Source organism: Schistocerca nitens, chromosome 2, assembly GCF_023898315.1.
Source record: "Schistocerca nitens isolate TAMUIC-IGC-003100 chromosome 2, iqSchNite1.1, whole genome shotgun sequence".
NCBI lineage: Eukaryota > Metazoa > Arthropoda > Insecta > Orthoptera > Acrididae > Schistocerca > Schistocerca nitens.
This window is the reverse complement of record NC_064615.1, coordinates 975,006,236-975,031,763: the sequence shown is the minus strand read 5'-3', so window position 1 is coordinate 975,031,763 and position 25,528 is coordinate 975,006,236. Positions and strand designations below refer to the sequence as shown.

Sequence of the window (25,528 nt, the reverse complement as noted above, 5' to 3'; positions counted from 1 at the left end):
AAACCAATCTACGAAGGCGTAGTGAAAAATAATGCTTCGGATTTTTTTTATGTGAAAACTCTTACAGCTTTTTAAATAAAACAAACGTTGTTAGCATCATAAATCTTCATTGTTGAGCCGCGCGGGGTAGCCGTGCGGTCTAGGCGTCTGGTCACGGTTCGCGCGGCTCCCCCCGTGGGAGGTTCGAGTACTCCCTCGGGCACGGGTGTGTGTGTGTGTGTGTGTGTTTGTGTGTTCTTAGCATAATTTAGTTTAAATGTGTGTTGTCCTTAGTGTAAGATAGGTTAAGTAGTGCGTAATCCTAGCGACCGATGGCCTCAGCAATTTGGTCCCGTAGTCCTTACCACAAATTTCCAAATTTTTCTTCATTCTTCATCTGTATACATTTATTTCTCAATTTAGTCATCATGCTGGCGATGAATGTCTTCCAACGAGATACCAGTTGGTCGATACCATCACTGTAGAATGTTTGACTTTGTTGACGGGGCACAACCTCACATCTGCTTGCAACGCTCCATCCCTAGCAAAGTGAAATCCTCGAAGGTGGTTTTAAGTTTTGAGAAGAGATGAAAATGGGATGAGGCCAAGTCGGGACTGCATGCAGGGTGATCGATGTCAGCGAATCCAAAGCGTCGGATTGTTGCAGAAGTCGCAGCGGTCGTTTGTGATTTGATGTTGTCATTCTGAAGGAGAAGGTATTCCATTTGTGGATGAACTCTTTGAATTCGAAACTCGATTACAGCACGATGAGTCTCACGCACTGACATTTCGGTTATTCGCCGCCATGTTACAAGCTACAATTCGGAATCGTCTAGCCGCAAATTGCTGCCAATATATAGACACGAAGAATAAAGACGTACAATGTTAATAACGTTTGTTTTATTTAAAATGTTTTAAGAATTTTCAGATAAAAAATTTGGAGGGATTATTTTTCGGCATGCCCTTGTACATTCCATCACGCAAATTAACATTATGCATTGAAGGTATTCCATTAATGTTTTAGGAAATCTCCTCTTGAGAGAACTCTTAATTAGCACAATAAGCGCACGTCTTCTTCTGAGGGTCAGATCAGGTTTGAAACTTCGGTCGAAAGGAGATTAAACACTGCGGTACTACGCTCGATCCAAAGTATTTACCGAATTTGAGATTCAGGAACTTGTTGCAATCACTTTTAATAACGTCTAAGCTCTGCTGTCCTCTGTAAGCTTCTGATCATCATCTATACAAATACTTCGTAAGCCACTGCACAGTGCATGGCGTGGCGTACATCGCTCCAGTATTATCGATACTCTTTCCTATTCCTTCCGTGTATTGAGTCAGAAAAAGTGACGGACTATATGCCTCAATATGCACCCTAATCTCTCTCACATTATCATCATAATGCCTACACGAGGTATGCGATGATAGCAACATAACAACGGTCTTACATTCTTCTTCCGATATAGGTTTTCTGAATTTACCCAAAAGGTTTTCACAAGAGCTACATCGTCTTTCTTACAAGGATTCCTATTCAAGTTCCCAGAGCACTTCTATTAGACATTACCATGCGCTAGTCCGACCTCTATTAAATCCAGTGGCGGATCTCTGAATTAGACGATTTAATGAAAATTGATTGTTTGTGGACGGGAACTAAGGAGGAAAAGGGATTCATGACGTCAGCTGCACTGGGATTTTATGCGGAGTCAGCGGCGACGAGTGAAAATGTCTGCCGGACTAGAATTCGAACCTGGGATCTCCCACTTACTAGGCAGTTGCGTTAACCATTCTACCACCTGCAAGTGTTTACCGCAATTGCGCGGACCATCTCGGTACCCATCTCGACCAAACCACATTCCCACCTAGCCACACAGTTTCCGCCCATGTCCCCGTCGCTCGCTATTTTGAAATTCGCTCAGGAGGTCGAATTTGATTGTCCATTCGCAATGAAGGTGGTGGATTCATAGCCCATCGAGGTGGATCAATTACATGAACGCGTGGTGTCTGTTTTTTTCAGCGTTCATGTAATAGATGCTTCTGGTCACGCCTGCTTAATGAGGCCCCCAAAAAATGGAAAAACAGAATTTGTCACGCTTGTGTCTTGTTCGCGATTTAATATACAGACGCATTCCAATTTCGCAGATTCATTCTAACAAATGCGTCTTTCATACGGATACCTAATATTGATTTTCCGTGATGGTCCCGTGTCATACCACTTGTTAATATTACTTGGGTCAAATGGCTCTGAGCACTATGGGACTTAACAGCTATGGTCATTAGTCCCCTAGGACTTAGAACTACTTAAACCTAACTAACCTAAGGACAGCACACAACACCCAGTCATCACGAGGCACAGAAAGTCCCTGACCCCGCCGGGAATCGAACCCGGGAACCCGGGCGTGGGAAGCGGGACGCTACCGCACGACCACGAGCTGCGGACTGTTAATATTACTATCGTGTTCTCTCTCATTGTTATAGACATTGTAGTGGACTTACAGTTACAGAGAGCTGTCATTTGTCACACCAAACGCAAATTTTGACCAACTCATTCTGTATATGGTCACTGTTGCTAATCCTACACTAGCTCATCAAATGTATCCGGACATCTATTACTGGACATTAATGTGATGGTGTGTCCATACTTCGCCTTTGTGAGGACTTGAACTCTGCTAGTGACGGTTTCAATGACGTGTCTGAATGTGTGTGGAGGTTTGTCTGCCCATTCTCCCTCAAGAGCCAAAACTGGAGAAGGTAGTAATGTTAGCCACTGGGTTCTGGAGCGAAGTCTACTTTCTAGCGCCCAACTCATAACAAAGATGTTCCAATAGGTTCAGATCGGGCCATTTCACAAATGTTATTCTCCAAAAGCCATTGTATTAAAGATGCTGCTTTCTTCACAGGATGTATTGCCATGCTCACATAATCATCATCTTGGAACTGTTCGTCTGCTCTTTGGAATACACAATGCCGTAAAATGTTCAAATGGCTCTGAGCGCTATGGGACTTAACATCCGAGGTCATCCGTCTCCTAGACTTAGAACTACTTCAACCTAACTAACCTTAGGACATCACACGCATTCATGCCCGAGGCAGGATTCGAGTCTGCGACCGTAGCAGCAGCGTGGTTCCGGACTGAAGCGCCTAGAACCGCTCGGCCACAACGGCTGGCCCGTAAAATGTATTCATAGGTTTTCGTATTTAGTGTTTTCTTAGCCACAATAACAGGACCACACCCTAACCACGAAGAACACGCTCCCCCTCCCGAAAGAAAAAGACGATCTCCTCCTTACTTCACTGCTGACACTCCACCACGCACCGTACGGTGGCTTCCGGAGTATCGATCTACATGTAGACACTATACATGATGACAGGCAACTGTCTCGAGACATTCGCCAACCCCAAACGCATCCATCGGATTGCCACGTGGTATAGCATGATTCGCCACTCCACATAACCTGTTTCCAGTCGTCCAATGTCCAGGGTCGTCGCTGAGCACTAACTACAGAAATACGTGGCTTATAAGCAACTGCTCGACCAATTTTTTAACTCCCTACCCTGAGGCATTGTGCTAACTAGACTGCTGGCAGCACTCGGGATTTCTACGTGTAACAACGACCCGACGCAATGCTGGACGGTTCCTTTCTGTCAGTACATGAGTTCTGTCTGGTCTTGGTTCAGCTGTAGTTTCTTCACGCTTCCACTTCATAGTCACTTCACAAACAGTCGAACTGGCCAGTTTCAGGGGTTTCTAAATGTCTCAGCTGGATTTGTTACTCACGTGACATCCAATGACTAGTCCACGTTGGAAGTGACTGAGCTCTCCTGACGGATCCGCTTCTCTACCTGCCTCCTTTTATCTTGGCGACTCCGCCTGTCGTTACAGTTAGTGGTCAATTCCGTATTACACAGTTGAGAACATTACAGGTCCTATTAATATTCTTTGGGACTAATCCGATGTTACTTTCGTTTCTGCAGAACGTTCGTCGTCCAGCGCAGCGTTCTATTAGTCAAATATTCATCGAGGAAGCAACGAGGTGGAAATTAAAGTGACATAATCATAGTAGTGTGTCCCATCATGAGCCGGCCGCAGTGGACGAGCGGTTCTAGGCGCTTCAGTCCGGAACCATGCGGCTGCTACGATCGTAGGTTCGAATCCTGCCTCGGATATGGATGTGTGTGATGTCCTTAGGTTAGCTAGGTTTAAGTAGTTCTAAGTTTAGGGGACTGATGACCTCAGCTGTTAAGTCCCGTAGTGCTTAGAGCCATTTGAAAGCCCCATCATGAAAATAACCCCTCTATTTAATGCGCTCAACTGAACGCTGTACTCCCCGAGAGACGAAGGAGAAAAAAAAAAAAAAACGCACTCTCATCCACAGACAATCAGCTATGACGTGTGGAGATACCCAGTGCTCCGGAAAAAAGTTTTCTGTCGCTTACCCCACTTTAACCAATATCACGCAATCGACACGCATCAGCGTAACGCTGCGTAGGCGGCAGCTCAAGGCGTTCATTAGAGAACAATAGCAGGGGAAGCGCGGCGGACTGATTAACGAGGCGGAGGTGGGCCAGCAGTAACAAACAGCAGCAGCAGTGGCGCTGTTATCTCGGCGGCGGACGGATGTGGTGTGCGGGCGTACCGACGCCGTGCCACGCGACAGATGCGCGGCATTCCCACGGGCGCCGGTGGGTTCCCACAGGATGTGCGCCGCCGACATGTGTGGCCGGCCACCCCGGCGTCCGTGAGCTCCCAGGTCAGGGGGCACCCCTGTAGCTGGACCACGAGCGCGGGGGCGGCGAAACGTGGTGGAGGCGGAAAGGGGCGTGGTGGAGCCACACGGCGACAATTCTCCTGCCCGTTGCGTCACTGCCTTTCACTCAGTTTCACATGATATTAGAAGTGACTCAACTTAACCACTACTTAGTACGTGCTGATGAAAAGACACCGACGTACTTGCTTTATTTTTCAGAGTTTTCCTTGCTGGACTCTATCCAGATTTAGTATGATACATTTATTTGAAAGGTCCACTACAAAATCGACGGCACAGTGGAATGACTCACTTTAAACCAGACTAAGCCAAAATTCGTGCTCCCATACCGCAATCGCGCTTCCCCCCATTACTGCGCTGTTCCGAGCAGGTATGTGCTAGAGAGACGGCTGTATGCTGAAGGCTGTACAAACAGAAAATATGTGTTTGAAACACAGTGCGACTACTTCCAAAAAGTGAATATTACATTTATAAACAGAATTTTATCACTTGTTCATTTTCTCCTTTATAATTTTCTCGCTACTGACTAGCGAGCCAGCGGGTGTGTTGGACCTTCCATCGAGCTGCAGACCCCCTTGAAGATGTCTCCCGCAGACGGGGACGAAACGTTGGGAATGGAGACAAAATTCATCAACTGACCACGCCATAACAGCCTGGATAATCATAATGGACATGACATTTCCGGCCGTGAAAGTCTACATTTTAGTGTCAAGAATTTCACTGAATAGTCGCTCTTTCAATTGCGATGTTGTTTCTCTGTGTTCAGTTATATCCTCATTAACGAACAGCGTGTACATTTTGCTCATTCCCAAAATTTCTATTTTTAGTAACATCCCTTCTCTTTCCTGCAGAGTATCGTCTGCACTGCTTATACTTTACTGTCATGTTTCTTTTTAATTATCCAACTCTGGCTTCCGTACAACTGTAACGGAATCAGCATAGTTATAAATCTTTGTTTTGCGGATGAGCTAAGTGAAAACCGGTTGACCCAGAGCAGAGACTATGCCTCCGATTCGGTACAAGATTTCCTTCCGCCAGGAAACATCTCTGCCACTCAGGGCGTTGTTTACGCTGTGCAAAATGTTATCGCAGTCCAGAGTAACGTGATATGTTTCCGTAGCACGTCTACCGCTACCGCATCCCGATCGGATTCCGCTGGCACCGGAAAGAGAGCGCTGTCACGGACCGCTGCGTGTCCCACCGGCGGCTACGTAAGTGGAGCCGCGGACCCCGAGCGACGAGCGAGTAGTCTTTAAACGGCGCGGCGCTCCCTGGGTGGACCTGCAGCTTCCGGCCCACAATGGCACCTTCCGCTTCCCTCTTGCGTCCCGGAAGCGAGGACTTTGCTGTCGGTAGCCGCGCGCCTCTCGCAGCCCATTGAGGCGCGGGTAGGCAGGCAGCAGGAAGTGCCATAATGGACCGCCTCGCGGCAGCGCGCCGCTCGCCATTTCGTAGCGGCGGCTACGCCCACCCAGACACGGAGCGCGGGCCGGCCGCGCCCACTTGTTGCTGCTCGCCCTTCGGCTGGCAGGGGAGCCTCATGACCCTCCCAGCTACCTGCAACGCCCTCGCCAGGCGCTCTGCTACCCAAAGGCCCAAAGGCGTGAGTGCAGTAGCAAACCTCTCCTGATTCCACAAAAGCGTACTGCAGAGCAGACAAATAGTGCACATCGCAGATTCTCAAACTGACACATTGAGGATGGATTCGAGGCAAGAAGAATCATTGGGGATGTGTTCATAGAATTATCATCTGTTGACAGCACAGCCAACCACAGGCTGCAATAACGGAGAGTATGTGACTTACACTACTGACCATTAAAATTGCTACACCAAGAAGAAATGCAGATGATAGACGGGTATTCATTGGACTAATATATTATACTAGAACTGACATGATTTTCACGCAGTTTGGATGCATAGATCCTGAGAAATCAGTACCCAGAACAACCACCTCTGGCCGTAATAACGACCTTGATACACCTGGGCATTGACTCAAACAGAGCTTGGATGGCGTGTACAGGTACAGCTGCCCGTACAGCTTCAACACGATACCACAGTTCATCAACAGTAGTGACTGACGTATTGCAACGAGCCAGTTGCTCGGCCACCATTGACCAGACGTTTTCAATTCAAATGGCTCTGAGCACTATGGGACTCAACTGCTGAGGTCATTAGTCCCCTAGAACTTAGAACTAGTTAAACCTAACTAACCTAAGGACATCACACACATCCATGCCCGAGGCAGGATTCGAACCGGCGACCGTAGCGATCTCGCCGTTCCAGACTGCAGCGCCAGAACCGCGCGGCCACTTCGGCCGGCACGTTTTCAATTGGTGAGCGATCTGGAGAATGTGCTGGCCAGGGCAGCAGTCGAGCACTTACTTTATCCAGAAAGGCCCGTACAGGACCTGCAACACGCGGTCGTGCATTATCCTGCTGAAATGTAGGGTTTCACAGCGATCGAATGAATAGTAGAGCCACGGGTCGTAACACATCTGAAATGTAACGTCCACTGTTCAAAGTGCCGTCAATGCGAACAAGAGGTGACCGAGACGTGTAAACAATAGCACCCCATACCATCACGCCGGGTGATACGCCAGTATGGCGATGACAAATACACGCTTCCAATGTGCGTTCACCGCGCTGTCGCCAAACACGGATGCGACCATCTTGATGATGTAAACAGAACCTGGATTCATCCGAAAAAATGTCGTTTTTCTATTCGTGTACCCAGGTTCGTCGTTGAGTACACCATCGCAGGCGCTCCTGTCTGTGATGCAGCGTCAAGAGTTACCGCAACCATGGTCTCCGAGCTGATAGTCCATGCTGCTGTAAACTTCGTCGAACAGTTCGTGCAGATGGTTTTTGTCGTGCAAACATCCCCATCTGTTGACTCAGAGATCGAGACGTGGCTCCACGATCCGTTACAGCCATGCGGATAAGATGCCTGTCATCTTTACTGCTAGTGATACGAGGCCGTTCGGATCCAGTACGGTGTTCCGTATTACCCTCCTGAACCCACCGATTTCATATTCTGCTAACAGTCATTGGATCTCGACCAACGCGAGCAGCAATGTCGCGATACGATAAACCGCAATCGCGACAGGCTACAATCCGACCTTTATCAAGGTCGGAATCGTGATGGTACGCATTTCTCTTCCTTACACGAGGCATCACAACAACGTTTCACCAGGCAACGCCGGTCAACTGCTGTTTGTGTATGAGAAATCGGCTGGAAACGTTCCTCATGTCAGGACGTTGTAGGTGTCGCCACCGGCGCCAACCTTGTGTGAATGCTCTGAAAAGCTTATCATTTGCATATCACAGCATCTTCTTCCTGTCGGTTAAATTTCGCGTCTGTAGCACGTCATCTTTGTGGTGTAGCAATTTTAATGGCCAGTTGTGTAGTAAAGATCATTGTATGACGCAAACGATTGCTGATCTCCCCCGAAGCGAAAGATGCGTTGTCTGTTTTCAAGGTCGAAAAAACTATTTAAAAACGCGGAAGATAGTGTGCTGGCTCCTCTGATTTTCAGTATATACCAGTGACCAGCGACTCCCAAAAGGTCCTAAGTTATATACCCGTAGATGACTGTACTGTTATATCCCAAGCAAATAACTTTGACACCGTTTAAAATAAACTACCAGAAGCGCTTGCTTGAACAACTGGCTCCCTACTACAAGAAAAACCAGCTCGAACCTAACCCCTCGAAGGTATCAAAGAAACAAGTACCACGCAATGGAATACCGCTAAATCATTGAGTGTCACATTTGACAGAGTACTGAGTTACAGAAAATATTACACGAAGCATAAAGTAACTGCTAGGAACAACACTGTGTGCGAATCAGCAGGTACTAAATTGGGCGAACAGCCCAGGACAGTCTTGTGCCACATTACTCAGCTGCGGAGTACGCATGTCTCGTGTCGTGTAACTCCAGCCATGTTTATATACTGCACATACCGCTCATGGGATCATGGTATATCATCGCAGGCTGTTTGAGGCCGACACTGACTGATGAGCTACAATGCCTATCAGGTGTCGTTACCCCTAGCATCAAACCCGAAATGGCAGCCAAGAAGGAAAAAAACTGCATCTCTTACATCTACGTCCCAAGACCTTATATATCGACCAGCCCGCCGCCCACTTAACTCGGCAAGTAGTTTCTAACACATGGCAACTTTAGAAGCCTTCACAAGCCGAGATGGATAAAAATCGCTAAAAAATCATTTTACTGGATGACCGGTTTCGACCAGTTATGGTGTCATCGTCGGATCTTACGATGACAGCATAGCTCTATTGAAACCAGTCATCCAGTAAAATGCTTTTTTAGCTATATTTAGCGATCTCAGCTTGTGAAGGCTTCTTCAGTTGCCATACATTGCAGACCGCCTTCAAATTGTCCTCGTCAGGATTATATTACACATCAGAAAATCTCGTTAATACACCGCAGCAAACCAGTGTAGAAAAGAACATCCATCTCCGAGATTGGTCTATACCAAGGGAACAACTTCCCTCGAGAGACACAGAGAAGTTAGACTTACGGAGATCTTTGAACAGATTACGCTCCGGAGTAGCAAGAACCAAAAGTAACAGGAGCACATGTAAATTATCAGATGTACCGATTCTGTGCAGCTGAGGACAAGAGCAGACTACTGCCCACCTTATGCAGTGTGAGCCATGTCCAAGCATCTGCACTGTTGAGCTCTTGAAGACTGCCCCAAATGCGCTAATGTGGCCAGCTTTTGGTCCAAAATTTCATAGCTCTATAATATTATATGTAACATTTACATTTATACACATTTTTTTACTTTTACATAATTTGTCTTTAAAAATTTTATCCATTCTTTGTTATTAAATAATACTAGCTAATAAACTTCCGCAAGTTTCCTATGGAAGCTACTTCTGCAATTTCTTTGATGTGGAAACATCCACAAATTTCTTGAACTCCCAGAACTGACTTCCAGAAGTTTGTGGATACAGTTTCTGCAATTACTGGCCGAAATTGCCAGTTGCTCTAAGTCTAACTGAAACTTTTGCGGCCGGCCGCTGTGGCCGAGTGGTTCTAGGCGCATCAGTCCGGAACCGCGCTGCTGATGCGGTCGCAGGTTCGAATTGTGCCTCGGGCATGGATGTGTGTGATGTCCTTAGATTAGTTAGGTTTAAATAGTTCTAAGTCTATGGGTCTGATGACCTCAGGTGTTAGTTCCCATAGTGCTCAGAGCCATTTGAACCATTTGAAACCTGTGCTGGATTTCTGTCCTCTGTACCGGTACGAAAATAAATGTGTCGAAAAGGAGAACGGTGCAAAAACAGATGAATCGAAACAGATGTACCAATGGAACCGTAAACATACACAACTGGACAGTCAGTGAAGGAAGTGCCAAATGATTTTACCGATTACTTTTGCACTAGAAGTGGAAGTAGACTGACTAAACAGATGTCTTTAAATTTTGACTGATTTTTTAATGTTGGCGTAAACATGAATGCCTTACATTTGTGATAAAAGTAATATGCAGTGTGGTTGTCGTGAATAGCATTCTGATTCTAGTATGCTGCTCGCACTGCGAGAAAGAGGCGTGACTTGTTTCCTCTACACGTCTCCTCCCCGGCAGCAGCTCATGAGCTAGGATGGGATCATCTGCTTATGCTCGTAGCATCCCCTGCGAAAGGCGGCATAGCACTAGTAACAGCTACGGGGACAACTTCTGTTTGATGTGTGTTCAGAGGAGTAAAAAAAATTCTAGAATGCAAATGATACGGTAGTATCGGGAAAATATTTGATTCCAAACTGCTTTCCAGACAGTGTAAGTTGTATGGAGATATGTTTTACAGAAATCTGTCAACAAGCTTCGCTGATAACACCATAAATACGTTAGCATATTCACCCCTTCTTCGTTTCTTCTTTCGCCCGTGACATTCAGTCATCAGTAACAGTTAACTCTATTTATGTTGCAGGCCGCATTCTGTACGACATTCCTTGCAAGGTGTGCCAGGACCACTCGTCGGGAAAACACTACGGGATCTTCGCCTGTGATGGGTGAGTTGCTCGTGTATTACGTTTTCATTCTCTCACTGCCTCACTGTTGCCAGGAAGAAGATAGTGCAAAATTTTATTCCTATAAAATATCTAGAAAATCTAATGCTAAAACCTAAGATTTAACCGGTAGCAAATAGTGATCCCAACTAATTCCTGTTTTGCTGTTTAGAGCCACCACCAGATATAGGAAAAACGTGTATTCCTTCAGTCTTTATTTCTCGACCTGAACGATAGTTTTGAAAGCAAAGGAACCTAAGAATAGCAGCTGCGAAAACGAAACGTTGCTTTGAACACTACAGTGTACGGTTCTCGTAAAGATAAGACTCTATTCGGTTCACCACGCCAATTACGGGGTCCACAAATATTTTAACACGGAATTCCAATCACAGATGAGCTTCACACATTACACACACATAAAACATACAGGTCATAGAACCCATGGATTTGGTTTTGCAGTCTGAGACTTGGTGTTTGAGTCATCACACCTTCCTCCCTAACACCGTTAGCTATCGTCTGGCGTATCACATAAATTCTCACAACTTTTGCTGCCCATATTCCTAATAAATTTCCCTTACATGTCTATTTTTAAAAAGCGTGTTGCGTTACCGCTGAAATTGATTCTCAGCTTCTTTCTGGGTAAGTCCTTCATTGCTTCCTCCTTTTCACAAATAGCTGCCTCTTGAAGAATAATTTGTACAGTATTCACACAGATTCCTTAATATTCGTCTACTGATCTAGCACTTTAGCGAACCGTAGCCGGCTGACTGGTACACTTTCAGCCTGAAATTCTTCAACAAAGCACAAGAAGACCAACAGCCTTTTTCAGTCCGTTCGTACGCTCTGAGTTAAAGACCCTAGAGTCTTTAGGATGGTACAGTAACATAAATCGCCTTTCTGCAAACGTAATCTGCTGCCGACCACTAAGATGGTCGCTTCCCGAGTGGTGCTGTGGCCACAAGTTTTACCGTCCACGCTACTGTTGGCCGGTGATGACAGCTACTGTCATTTTTCCAGTCAGATGTAAATTGATTCCTAATCTTAATACGACTGCGTTCCCAAGTTTCATCAACAATGGGAAATTTGAATATATAATTACGTAATTGTCTTTTTCAAGTGATAGCTAAAACTTCGACTACTCCTCTATCAGCTGGTTTTTAACTCCACTTAAATGTCGGAGAAAGGAAAGGCTGTATCACCCCAATAGAGCCATACCTAGTAGAGTGCTTTGGTATTCCAACTAGCAGTCGGTGTGAGGGCAGTTTTACTTTACATAATGTATGTAGTCATGAAGAAATCCGAAACGGTGGATGACTCATCCGTGGTACACTTATTCTTTTTTTTTTTATACTTCAGCCTTATAATAACCTAATCACATTCTCTAGAGATACTCTGCATTACATTTTCTTGTGAGGAGATCATAGTTTTTCATTGCAAACCTGGGCTACGTCAAACATTTCCTTGCTTCGCAGCCACACATTACTGGGACAGTTGTGACATGTAGAGAGATGCTCCATATCTGAAATTCATCACAATCACGTCTGTCGCCGCGGTCATCTGCAAGGCACGATTTTATCATGTTTTTAAAAGTGTGTTTTAAGAGTGGTAACATGCTACAAGTAGGTTGTAATCAGTTTATCTGTCCGATTAGACAGTTTCAACTATGGGTTGTTGTCAAGAACGTATTTTAAGCTTGAAATGAAGTGTGGCGCTTAAAATATGTGCTCGAAAATTACCCACGGCTGAAACTGGCTAATTGCACACATAATAAACAAATCACAGTCTACTCGGACTATGTTTACATACTCATAATATCAGGCTTGCCTTAACTGGTGCTGCGCCCGTTCCGATGCGGTTCAGGCCTCCCAGAGTTGTCACAGGTGAGTATCTTCTGTACTAGAGGGTAGTCGTGTGGACGCTCTGTGAGTTCTTTGAGCCTTCCACAGAAATCTGCAAATAAATTATGACGTTCATGGAAAGTATGATTAAGCGGTCTGCCACCGAGAAGCACAGTGTCTGGGCTATGGCTCTCAGATTTTTTTGAACTAGCTCCCCATTTGCTATAGCTAATTTTCTCAGTAATTATTCCCTGCTGTGAGTTTATGGTGGATCTTCTCACGGTGATATTTCTTCGTGAGTGACTCGTCCAGCGTGGCTCCCAGTTATGTAAGTTTTACTGTGAGTTCCATGGTGACGCCATTCCAGGTTACATTCAGCATTCGATCTGTTTTGAGCAAAGTCGAAGGTACTGACTTGTGTGTTTGAGGGATCTGATTGACGGGAGTTTCCCCGGTAGTATTCTGACATGGTGCTTAGAGCACGTTACAGATTTTGTTCTACTTCCTAAAAACTCTTTCCTTGAGCTGTGATGGCCAGACTGTTGGCGTACAGGAAGTGGATCGTGTAACTTTATGTTTGGTTGCCACTGGTATTCGGGTTCAAAAGGAGGGGAGTTAGTGTAACAAACGGAGCTTGTTATTAAAAGCGGTCGCTATCACCAGAGGCGGCAAGACATGAGCTTAGGACGCAAGCTGGGCCACCGCAGTATTTTAAGTATGTATTTATGTATTTGTGTGTGCGTGTGCAGGTGCGCCGGTTTCTTCAAGCGGTCGATCCGGCGCGCGCGGCAGTACGTCTGCAAGGCAAAGGCGGAAGGTTCCTGCGTCGTGGATAAGACGCGCCGCAACCAGTGCCGCGCCTGCCGACTCCACAAGTGTCTCCAGGCCGGCATGAACAAGGACGGTAAGTTTCCGCAACACGCACCTCAACATGGAAGCTGTACTTACTGTTGTCTTAGTCATCTGTCTTGCGTAAGGTTCCCCATATCTCCATAACTACTTTCAGTGTCACCCACGCCCACTTGTTCCTGATGTTATATTCAAGCCTGTATTTAACCACCCTCCTCCCCACCCCCCAACCCCTCTTCGCGGTCAGTTTATTGAAACAACTGTTATTGGATCTCTCAAGATGCGTAAAATTACTCCACCCCTCCGCCGTGCCAAATTTTTTCGCCGTATTGGTTACTAAGTCATACGATCTACGCATCTAATCTCCTGCATTGTGTCGTGACACTACATTTCAACTGCTTCTACGATTTCTTATGGATACATAAAAGCCTTCCTTGCTGTTAACGGTACTCATTTTATATCCTACTTACTTCTTTCAATGTCAGTTACTTTGCTGCCCAAACAACGAAACTCGAATGTTACTTTCAGTCACTCATTTCCTGATCTGGCTTTTACGGCATCTGGAAACGAAAAGAGAGGAATTATCAGTCCGGAGCTCTGAGTCATGGATTGAAGCGTCTGAGGGTGACTCACTTCCTTACGTTGTTACGGCTAAACCTACGAGTCCGACTTTCACCTGTTCACCAAAGCATATTAGATGCAATTGTGTTTCCTTATATTAGTTGCATTGTAATTACTTAATAGAATTTACTCTTTAAGAAAAATACGGAATATATTTCAGGATTTTTCTAACAAGGGTGGCGTAGTACGAAACAGCCGAAAGTATTCGTCTAGACAACATCTTTTCCGATCCGGAGGAGTACTGTCTTGAGGATGCCTTAGCTCCTCTTCGTTACAAAACGTTATAAACTAGCATGAACAGTTTATCATAGCGGTCCGATGACACTGATAACCAACTCCCTTTGTCTGTTGAGTGATATCGCCTTACCAAAACTTTCTTTTTTTGTACATTCCAGATTACTTTTAATTTTTGTCATATGAAATTTGAAACCTATTTATTTCTGTCTTCGTGACTCCGCGAACTGAGAAGAATTTTTCTTCGGAATGGGATATTACATGGCAGATCACACTCCCACGGAAGAACATTCGATAGGTATACTTCTAGCTCTAGTACAGTACGCTGATAAGACTATATCGGTAACCCGTAGACAATTGCTTTCCTGAAATGTTACTTCCGTGTAAAACTGTATTGCTTCACTTTATTCAGACTGTAGGGAGCATCTGCATAGCTGCTCTTAGAAGGAACGGTACTACAACAATATAATTAAGTTGTAATATCTTTCGGGAATAATAACCATAGCTGACACTATTTAAAAATTTGGAAAGAAAAGCTAAATTTCTTTCAAATCATTGTGTAACTATTAATTGTAAGTAATGCGGATTACAACTTCATTCAGATGAGACAGTGAATGCGCCAGATGTGCTACTCATTTACATTCTAGATAGTGAAACACTTTTCGCCTTTTCAAAGCTCAATATGAAACTGAAACTTATGTCCACCATTTACACTGCTGTTTGAACCACTTTAGGTAGACCTTAAAACAAAGGATACCATGGACAGATAGTCACAAATGTAACGGTATTGTGGAGTACGAACAAAGATTTAGAAATTGTCAATACCACCAACATTATAAAACTAGAACAATTTGGCCACAGAATGCGCAACGAAAAATACTTCCGATGAAAGACTGACAGAGGATGTGATCTAGCACGTAGAATGTTGCCCTGCCTAAAAATATTTAGCCAGTGGTTTGAACTGAGCACGGAATCATTCTTCAGAAAATCATGAACAAACAGGAGACCATGCTACTGATCGTCAATGTTTTGGGGGAAGAGGTACTTGAAGAAGAAGAAGAAGAAGAAGAAGAAGAAGAAGAAGAAATTAAAACAACAAATCATAAATATTAATTTACAATTCGTTGACACTGAAATTCATCGTGGCAGTTTGTTTAATATCCAATATTTCTCTTAATCGAAGATTTGCTGTTCAGGATACCATCTCCATAGTGAATATCCTGTGGGCGTCTAGACAGAACCTGTATAGATGAGTGGCCTAAAATAGCAGACCAGACTGTCAAAAGACGGTCGCACCATCGCGTTAACAAACTGATATTCCAAAAAACAAAAAAAGTGTGCCAAAATTTTTCGACTGACTCTGTAGTCCCTGCGCGCTTGGGCTAAAAGTTATCACTCGTACAGCGTTAGCTGACTGCTGCAGACGCCATGCGGTGCTGATGTCTGCTGACGTATCCTCAGTCACACACGACACTTTCATACTGCTGCATAGGCCACTGAATGTGCACGTATTCCTCGAAAAGGATGACAGCCGACAGCACGTGGCACCAAAGTGTGGGACACCACGTAGACAGTGGTGAGAGATACTTAACGAGATTCCGGTGGCAGCTGGGTAGTACTTTGCGTGCCCCCTGTGGCTCACGGGGTAACCAGACAACACCTCGGCGGCTGCTGGCTGGCGGAGGCAATTCGGACAAAAGGACGATCCACTCCCCCCTGGTAGACAACCCTGTTCTCCATTCGCTGCGAAGGCCGCTCACGCACGCTTATACACGTTGCCTTAAGCAGCACCTCTTCCAAGTTAGTATGTCGCTATCATTGCAATGTTACTGATGGTTTTTCTGTGACAGTTTCGGGAAAAACCAGATGCAATCTGCTTTTTTTTTTTAGTCATCCGTCTACTGACTGGTTTGATGCGGCCCGCCACGAATTCCTTTCCTGTGCTAACCCCTTCATCTCAGAGTAGCACTTGCAACCTACGTCCTCAATTATTTGCTTGACGTATTCCAATCTCTGTCTTCCTCTACAGTTTTTGCCCTCTACAGCTCCCTCTAGTACCATGGAAGTCATTCCCTCATGTCTTAGCAGATGTCCTATCATCCTGTCCCTTCTCCTTAACAGTGTTTTCCACATATTCCTTTCCTCTCCGATTCTGCGTAGAACCTCCTCATTCCTTACCTTATCAGTCCACCTAATTTTCAACATTCGTCTATAGCACCACATATCAAATGCTTAGATTCTCTTCTGTTCCGGTTTTCCCACAGTCCATGTTTCACTACCATACAATGCTGTACTCCAGACGTACATCCTCAGAAATTTCTTCCTCAAATTAAGGCCGGTATTTGATATTAGTAGACTTCTCTTGGCCAGAAATGCCTTTTTTGCCATAGCGAGTCTGCTTTTGATGTCCTCTTTGCTCCGTCCGTCATTGGTTATTTTACAGCCTAGGTAGCAGAATTCCTTAACTTCATTGACTTCGTGACCATCAATCCTGATGTTAAGTTTCTCGCTGTTCTCATTTCTACTACTTCTCATTATCTTCGTCTTTCTCCGATTTACTCTCAAACCATACTGTGTACTCATTAGACTGTTCATTCCGTTCAGCAGATCATTTAATTCTTCTTCACTTTCACTCAGGATAGCAATGTCATCAGCGAATCGTATCATTGATATCCTTTCACCTTGTATTTTAATTCCACTCCTGAACCTTTCTTTTATTTCCATCATTGCTTCTTCGATGTACAGATTGAAGAGTAGGGGCGAAAGGCTACAGCCTTGTCTTACACCCTTCTTAATACGAGCACTTCGTTCTTGATCGTCCACTCTTATTATTCTCTCTTGGTTAATGTACATATTGTATATGACCCGTCTCTCCCTATAGCTTACCCCTACTTTTTTCAGAATCTCGAACAGCTTGCACCATTTTATATTGTCGAACGCTTTTTCCAGGTCGACAAATCCTATGAAAGTGTCTTGATTTTTCTTTAGCCTTGCTTCCATTATTAGCCGTAACGTCAGAATTGCCTCTCTCGTCCCTTTACTTTTCCTAAAGCCAAACTGATCGTCACCTAGCGCATTCTCAATTTTCTTTTCCATTCTTCTGTATATTATTCTTGTAAGCAGCTTCGATGCATGAGCTGTTAAGCTGATTGTGCGATAATTCTCGCACTTGTCAGCTCATGCCGTCTTTGGAATTGCGTGGATGATGCTTTTCCGAAAGTCAGATGGTATATCGCCAGACTCATATATTCTACACACCAACGTGTATAGTCGTTTTGTTGCCACTTCCCCCAATTATTTTAGAAATTCTGATGGAATGTTATTTATCCCTTCTGCCTTATTTGACCGTAAGTCCTCCAAAGCTCTTTTAAATTCCGATTCTAATACTGGATCCCCTATCTCTTCTAAATCGACTCCTGTTTCCCTTCTATCACATCAGACAAATCTTCACGCCCATAGAGGCTTTCAATGTATTCTTTCCACCTATCTGCTCTCTCCTCTGCATTTGACAGTGGAATTTCCGTTGCACTCTTAATGTTACCACCGTTGCTTTTAATGTCACCAAAGGTTGTTTTGACTTTCCTGTATGCTGAGTCTGTCCTTCCGACAATCATATCTTTTTCGATGTCTTCACATTTTTCCTTCAGCCATTTCGTCTTAGCTTCCCTGCACTTCCTATTTATTTCATTCCTCAGCGACTTGTATTTCTGTATTCCTGATTTTCCCGGAACATGTTTGTACTTCCTCCTTTCATCAATCAACTGAAGTATTTCTTCTGTTACCCATGGTTTCTTCGCAGCTACCTTCTTTGTACCTATGTTTTCCTTCCCAACTTCTGTGATGGCCCTTTTTAGAGATGACCATTCCTCTTCAACTGTACTGCCTACTGCGCTATTCCTTATTGCTGTATCTATAGCGTTAGAGAACTTCAAACGTATCTCGTCATTCCTTAGTACTTCCGTATCCCACTTCTTTGCGTACTGATTCTTCCTGACTAATGTCTTGAACTTCAGCCTACTCTTCACGACTACTATATTGTGATCTGAGTCTATATGTGCTCCTGGGTACGCCTTACAATCCAGTATCTGATTTCGGAATCTCTGTCTGACCATGATGTAATCTAATTGAAATCTTCCCGTATCTCCCGGCATTTTCCAAGTATACATCCTCCTCTTGTGATTCTTGAACAGCGTATTCGCTATTACTAGCTGAAACTTGTTACAGAACTAAATTAGTCTTTCTCCTCTTTCATTCCTTGTCCGAAGCCCATATTCTCCTGTAACCTTTTCTTCTACTCCTTCCCCTACAACTGCATTCCAGTCGCCCATGACTATTAGATTTTCGTCCCCTTTTACATACTGCATTACCCTTTCAATATCCTCATACACTTTCTCTATCTGTTCATCTTCAGCTTCGACGTCGGCATGTATACCTGAACTATCGTTGTCGGTGTTGGTCTGCTGTCGATTCTGATTAGAACAACCCGGTCACTGAACTGTTCACAGTAACACACCCTCTGCCCTACCTTCCTATTCATAACGAATCCTACACCTGTTATACCATTTTCTGCTGCTGTTGATATTACCCGATACTCATCTGACCAGAAATCCTTGTCTTCCTTCCACTTCACTTCACTGACCCCTACTATATCTAGATTGAGCATTTGCATTTCCCTTTTCAGATTTTCTAGTTTCCCTACCACGTTCAAGTTTCTGACATTCCACGCCCCGACTCGTAGAACGTTATCCTTTCGTAGATTATTCAATCTTTTTCTCATGGTAACCTCCCCCTTGACAGTCCCCTCCCCAATCTGCTACATGATGCAATATCACTCACTTAAGCCGGGACAATTTCAGATGACTGTAAACAGTCGTTTAAGTGTCTCGTTTAATACCATCGTCATTTATTTTACAGAAACCGAAGATAAAAGGACTAGTAATCTTGAGAATTCGGAGCACCGTTTGAGTGTTGCATTAAGGAAAGCAATTTGCTAAAGAATCGTTGACCCTGACAGTATATTCCTTGTTACTAATCATATTCAAATTTTCTTACTAGCATTTCACTATTTGCAGTGGCTCCAAAAGAAAACTGTTTATTTGCTACACATTAGATAATTTTCGAAAATTTTAATTCCAGCCAAATGTTCGAAATAGTTACATGACCTTAAAATAATGAAATAGCCCGGAATTTACCTACTTTCGGACATAAAAATTATTTGGTTATGTTTTCGCACTTTCACTGCTATGAGTGTGAATCCTGAATCCTTCCTGGTCATGCTGACAAAGTTTTATGAATTTATTTGTAAACGTATAGACAGTAGAAAATAAAATGTCCTGTGGTGCCTCTCCTGTTCCTAGTCGGCCCGTTTCGCGTCCTACCCCCCTTAAGCTACACGAGCAGGTCTCGGCCGGAGACATTCACTGGTCGGCCGGAGAAGTTTCCATTTTTGCGCACGTACCAGCCCGAGACGATGCTGAGCTGACAGAAAGCTGAGTGTGAATCTGTTGTGTCTGCCCGCAGCTGTGCAGCACGAGCGCGGGCCGCGCAACTCGACGCTGCGGCGCCAGCTGGCGCTCTACCTCAAGGAGCCGGCCCAGGGGCAGTGCTCGCCCCCGCCGCCCCCGCCTCCCGCCATGCCGGCAGCCGCCCACGCAGACATGGCCGCCGCCGCCGCTGCGGCCGCAGCCGCCGCCACCGCCGCTGCCCTCCATTCCTCCCACGTCGCGCCCATGAAGGTGAGGTGCTGACTGGCTGCCGCACGGCGCCCTTGTAAAGTAACTGCCAGCTTCTTTGATTGCTAACGTATCTTACTCTTTCTCACCCACTTCCCCCTTGCACCCATTTACACAGTCCAGCATACCGTAGACACCGCCTTCGTGAAGCTCTTTTTACACGAGCGATTCCCTGTCCACACCAACTGCGCGTGGCTGTAGTCGTGCCCGGTGCTGGTTGTAGCCAACCACTCCGTGTCTCGCAGCCCGCACCATACGGTATACAGAACACCCCCGTCGGCTCGCGAGACCACGCTAATCCGGTCGCGTTCTCGCGCCTCGCCGGCCTACGGCTTCCTAAACCTGCCGCTTTGGCCGCTCACCGGGTCAATTTGTCTAAGAGAAATACTTAACCGCCTTTATTATTGCCATCATTATCGGCATTATCGTCAGCATCATCTACATTCATGGATCACTTCAAAAAACTTAAAAATGTTGTGTTAAAATCTTCAAAAAGATTGTAGAGTCTGCTTGTAGTTGATAATTTTCGTTTATTGCCGAATTCAGTTACAAATAGTTTCGCGATAACGAATCACATCTTCAGGCTAAATCTGACTGGATTACATTTAGCCATTAAACTAATACACTGAAATGCGTACATATTAAGAAACCGATGATCAAAAATCAGCGCTTATACGAGGGGCGTTCAGAAAGTAAGCTCCGATCGGTCGCGAAATGGAAACGACTATGAAAATCCGATAAAGCTTTGCACAGATGTGTTGGGTAGTGCCTCTAGTATAACCCCAGTTAGCATCACGTCGCTCTTCTCATTTCTGAGCTCGCAGTGAGTGCGTAAAGATGTCCAGAAAATAGTGTCTGCCGCCAAGTACGAGGGCCTGGTGAGAAATTTCGCCTGAAGCTATGCAGCTAACATTACATAACTGTCGTGCTGTTTCTTCTTCAAGACAATTCTCAGCCGCATTCTGCAGGGGCAATGAAGATGCTCCTGCATCGTTTTCAAATGGAAATGTGACATTACCCACAATACAGTCCGCAATTGTCTCCCCCTGAGTTTCATCTCTGGTCACATGAACCGCTGTCTTTGAAGACAACATTTTGACACAGACAACGAGGTGTAGGCCAGCGTGGAGAATTGGCGGAAAGCACTGGCGGCTGCCTTCTATGATGAGGCTATTGAAAAGTTGGTACAACGCTATGACAAAAGTCTAAGTCAGAACGGCGACTACGTAGAGAAGTAGCTGAAAGGTGTAGCTAATTGTTACAAGTAAAACATTTCTGATGTTCACTGTGGTTTCAGTTTGGCAATCAATCGGAGCTTACCTTCTGAACAGGCCTCGTACATCTCAGACGCCGTGTATTGCAAATTTTTTTTAGGAGATCTGCCCTGTTGCTTTATTAGCGTACTAGTTCCCGCAGAGCAACTCCACACAGACGGTTCTTCGCTGCTCTTCTGTTAGGCTGCCAGGAACCCAGCGGGCAAAAGCATTTGAGTATCCGAACAGGTGGACGCGTTTGTCGGCACTACCAACAGAGACGTCCAGTTGAGCAGCGAGGTGTCTGATTGTGATCCGCCGATCACCGCGAATGAGTGCGTCCGCACGTTCCAGCACTCCAAGAGTAACAGTTGTGTGCGGCCGGCCGGTACGCGGGAGATGGGACAGGTTTGCGCGACCTCGTGCGAAGATAACGGACTCACCGTGCTTTTGTTCACTGCCAGACCTCCGTAGACATTCTGCGAGCGCCTATGAATATCTGTGCTACTCTGGTTTTGTTCCAAAAGAAAATCACTGAGAGACCTACGCCACATATTAGAACTTCATGAAAGTATTACAACAAATTCTGCGTTTTTTTTAAAGCTGAAATTGGCTGAGGAGAAGAGGTGTTGCATTACTTATTGAAGGTCCCTCGTATTTTACATATTAAAAAAATATGTAGCCTATGTCCTTTGTAATGATGATACGGGTGATGATGATGAGACCCCATACTCCGGGAGACCCGCACCGCTGATTAGGCGAGGTCCTAGCGGAGGTGGTTTACCGTTGCCTTTCTCCGACCGTAATGGGGATGAATGATGATGAAGACGACACAACACCCAGTCATCACGAGGCAGGGAAAAATCCCTGACCCCGTCGGGAATTGAATCCGGACCCCGTGCGCGGGAAGCGAGAACACTACCGCAAGACCACGTGCTGCTGAGCTGATAAGAGTATGGTGTCAAAATTTGAAATAAGTGGGTCAGGTACTTCTGCAGAATTTTGGTAACAATGTTAAAAACCTGTCTTTATAGACCAGATTATTCTGATGAATTATCAGTGTAAGGTTATAGCTCTTAATGAGTATATTATGACAGTATTTTAAATTTTCAAATTCAGTCGATAATTATATGAATTATTTAAAATCAGATTTCTGTTGCATCTGAAAGCCGTTGGGTAGATAATCTGCTGCCACTGGAAAGTATCTCGTTATAGCCGTCTGGCTGCGCTGTGTGCCGCGCGGTCTCAAGCGCCTTGCCACGGTTCACGCAATTCCCCCCCCCCCCCCCCCGCCCCCTCCCCGTTGGAGGTTCGAGTCCTCCCTCGGGCATGGGTGTTTGTGTTGTCCTTAGCGTAAGTTAGTTTAACTTAGATTAAGTAGTGTGTAAACCTAGGGACCAATGGCCTCAGCAGTTTGGTCCCATAGGAACTTGCCACAAACTTCCAATATTTTAGCCGTCTATTAATATAAACAATGCCAATATTCCGGTCCCAGTCCATATTTTTGAGAGGTTAGCCTATATTCTGAGATAGATGCTGAAGCTACATATCCGTTCACCATCTTCCTCTACCGCTAGAATTGATCCCGTTAGTCTCGTGATCTCCAGACCAGTGAGACGCCCCTTTTCCTTGTGTGTTGCTCAGCTGCTGCCGCCGACGTTCCCCCTGCGCTCTGTGGAGGCTGTCTGCGAGTCCGCGGCGCGTCTGCTCTTCATGAACGTTCAGTGGGCCAAGAGCGTCACCGGCTTCACTGCGCTGCCCATGAATGACCAGGTAAGAGACACAGCTGGTGGTCTCCCAGCCAGTACACTGCTCGGCCCACCCATGTTGGGACTGAAGACTGCGTCAACAACACTGCAGATTTGAAAGTCCTATATTATTCACACGGTTTTTATGGGTTCTCCATTATACCTGTACTTATCAATAGTCTTGTGAGTATAATAAAATGATGAAAATGAAAGGTTCTTTAAGTTATTTAAGAAGTTCTGGAGGCTTATATTGCCGGTAAACCTTAATAATACACGTAGCTGCGCGCCATCTTGAGACACTCAAAGTTTCAGGTCCAGTGCTTCCACAAGAGTCACTATTCTTTGGACGGCTGAACACTGATAAGTCCAGCGATACTGCGTCTGAAGAGCAGTGGCTCCTGAAGAAGTTACTGACTTGAAAGTGAAATGTTTTGTGACCTTCCTCGGAATTCACTATTCTTCAGGTGGCTGAACACAGTGCTTAACCCTCTGAAGAACAGCGACGCCTGAGGATAATACAAAGAGGTTCGTAGTAGAGAGCTTCCTCAGGAATCACCAGTCTTCAAATGGCTGAAACTGTGTCTGGTGCTACGCTTATCAGCCTGAAGAACATCAACTCCAGAAGAAGACATCGCTTGAGGAAGTGCCACATTTAGGTCCAGTTTTGTGATATTCCTCAGCAATCACATTTCTTCACATGGATGGATGTTGTGATAGCCCAGTGCTTCTTTCAGTGAAGAAGTGACTGTCAACAAAATACCAACCTCACGAGTGAATTATTTCTGGTTCCACAAGCTGCGACATTGACGCGAATAAAACAGTGACCCGTATATACAATAAGTTTCGTTTAATTTACGTCTATGGGCACAAACGTTTTGTTAAGAGATTACCGGTTTCCCGGTTTCGCTGTATAATGTCCATCATCAGATATGTTTTGTAAATTTTAGGACTTTGTTATTACAAAACAGATCTGATGGTCATTATAGACCGAAACCGCTAATCTGTTGACAAAAAGTTTGTGGCCATACACGTAAATTAAAGAAAACTTGTATTTCTGGTTCAGTCTTGGGATCATTTTCGTGATGCTACTCAAATGGCTCGGTGTTTGATGGGCCTAGCATTTATCTATCTGTGGACCGATGATACCAGATCTGAAACGTTTCAGATCAAGTGCTGGGGATTTCCTCAGGAGCCATCATTCTCCAAATGGCTAAATAATGCTATAGGTTCTGGGTTATCCATATCAATAATAGCGATTCCCCAGGAAAATGCCGATTACAGGACTGAACAGTTTCAGGTCCAGTGCTGGTATTTTCCTCAAGTGTCACTGTTCTTTAGATGAGTGAATACTGTGGCAGGTCCAGTGGTTATGACTGAAGAACAGTAACTCATAAGAATGGTAGCAGTTTCTTCTTCTTCTTCTTCTTCTTATTATTATTATTATTAATAGCACATTCTCACTGGCGTAGGTGCGCTTTTCGGTCAGTGCACACCATTTCTTACACTCTAACTCTTTCAGTGAGTCACGCCATCGTGATCTTCTGTGGTGTCTCTGGCCTTCAACAGATTGGTAGGCTGAGCTGATGAATGAAGTAGGTGGTAACCATATGGAGTGTCCATACTGTCAAAGTCTTCATTCTCATTGTCAGATCCTTATATTGTTGATATGGTCGAGCAGGGAAAAGCCCAATGATCTTCTCAGCATAAGCATTTCCATGGCATGTAGTGAGTGTTCAGGTATGGGCCAGCACTCGGTACCATATAATGCAACTGCCCTTACCATTATGTGGTATGTCTTCGATTTCAGGTGGATAGGCATCTTCTGACCACGAAGAACGCCAGTGGTGCCTCTGAATCTCATCCAGGTCGCTTTGACCTTTGCTCGCACATCATTACTTCCATAGACGTCACTCTTCTCTCGAGAACCTAGATATTTGGATGTAACCTGGGCTCTTGACCCTTTGGACTGAAGGGTTCACTAGATGGCGACCAAAAAGGCGGCGAGGCGGGCAGTAGTTCTGAGACGCGTTCTGTGGTGTGTCGACAGCTGCTGCTGCTGGAGGAGAGCTGGCGAGACCTGTTCGTGGTGGGCGCGGCGCAGCTCATGCTGCCACTGGACGTGTCGCAGCTCGCGGCGCTACTGGGCTCCAGCAGGTCCCTGGCGCTGCTGCACCAGCTCAGGCTCTTCCAGGAGGCTCTCCTCAGGTTCGCCCACATGGCTGTCGACGCGCACGAGTACGCCTGCCTCAGGGCCATCGTACTCTTCAAGACAGGTCAGCCACTTGACACTCCCGCGGTCATAATAAATTAGTCGATACTGTTGTTGTGTCCAGTCCGGCTTCCGCCCTGAATGCAACATTACCCTTTCGAGGACGGGTTCGAACCTCGGGTACAGGGTCAATCATATATAGACTGAGAAAGAAGGAAAGAATGAAGATTGGGTTTAACGTCACATCGATGCTCATGGAGCCATAG

General features: G+C 45.3%; 1 protein-coding gene across 1 annotated transcript in view; it reads left to right on the top strand.

Annotated features, from left to right (window-relative positions):
• LOC126235482 (nuclear receptor subfamily 2 group E member 1) overlaps nucleotides 1–25,528 on the top strand; it is an 85,272-nt gene that overhangs the window by 26,104 nt on the left and 33,640 nt on the right. Inside the window, exons 2-6 of the mRNA XM_049944203.1 lie at nucleotides 10,700–10,781; nucleotides 13,366–13,520; nucleotides 19,841–19,950; nucleotides 22,950–23,078; nucleotides 25,101–25,326. Coding sequence (XP_049800160.1) covers nucleotides 10,700–10,781; nucleotides 13,366–13,520; nucleotides 19,841–19,950; nucleotides 22,950–23,078; nucleotides 25,101–25,326 — 702 coding nt within the window. The remainder of the gene's footprint in view (nucleotides 1–10,699; nucleotides 10,782–13,365; nucleotides 13,521–19,840; nucleotides 19,951–22,949; nucleotides 23,079–25,100; nucleotides 25,327–25,528) is intronic.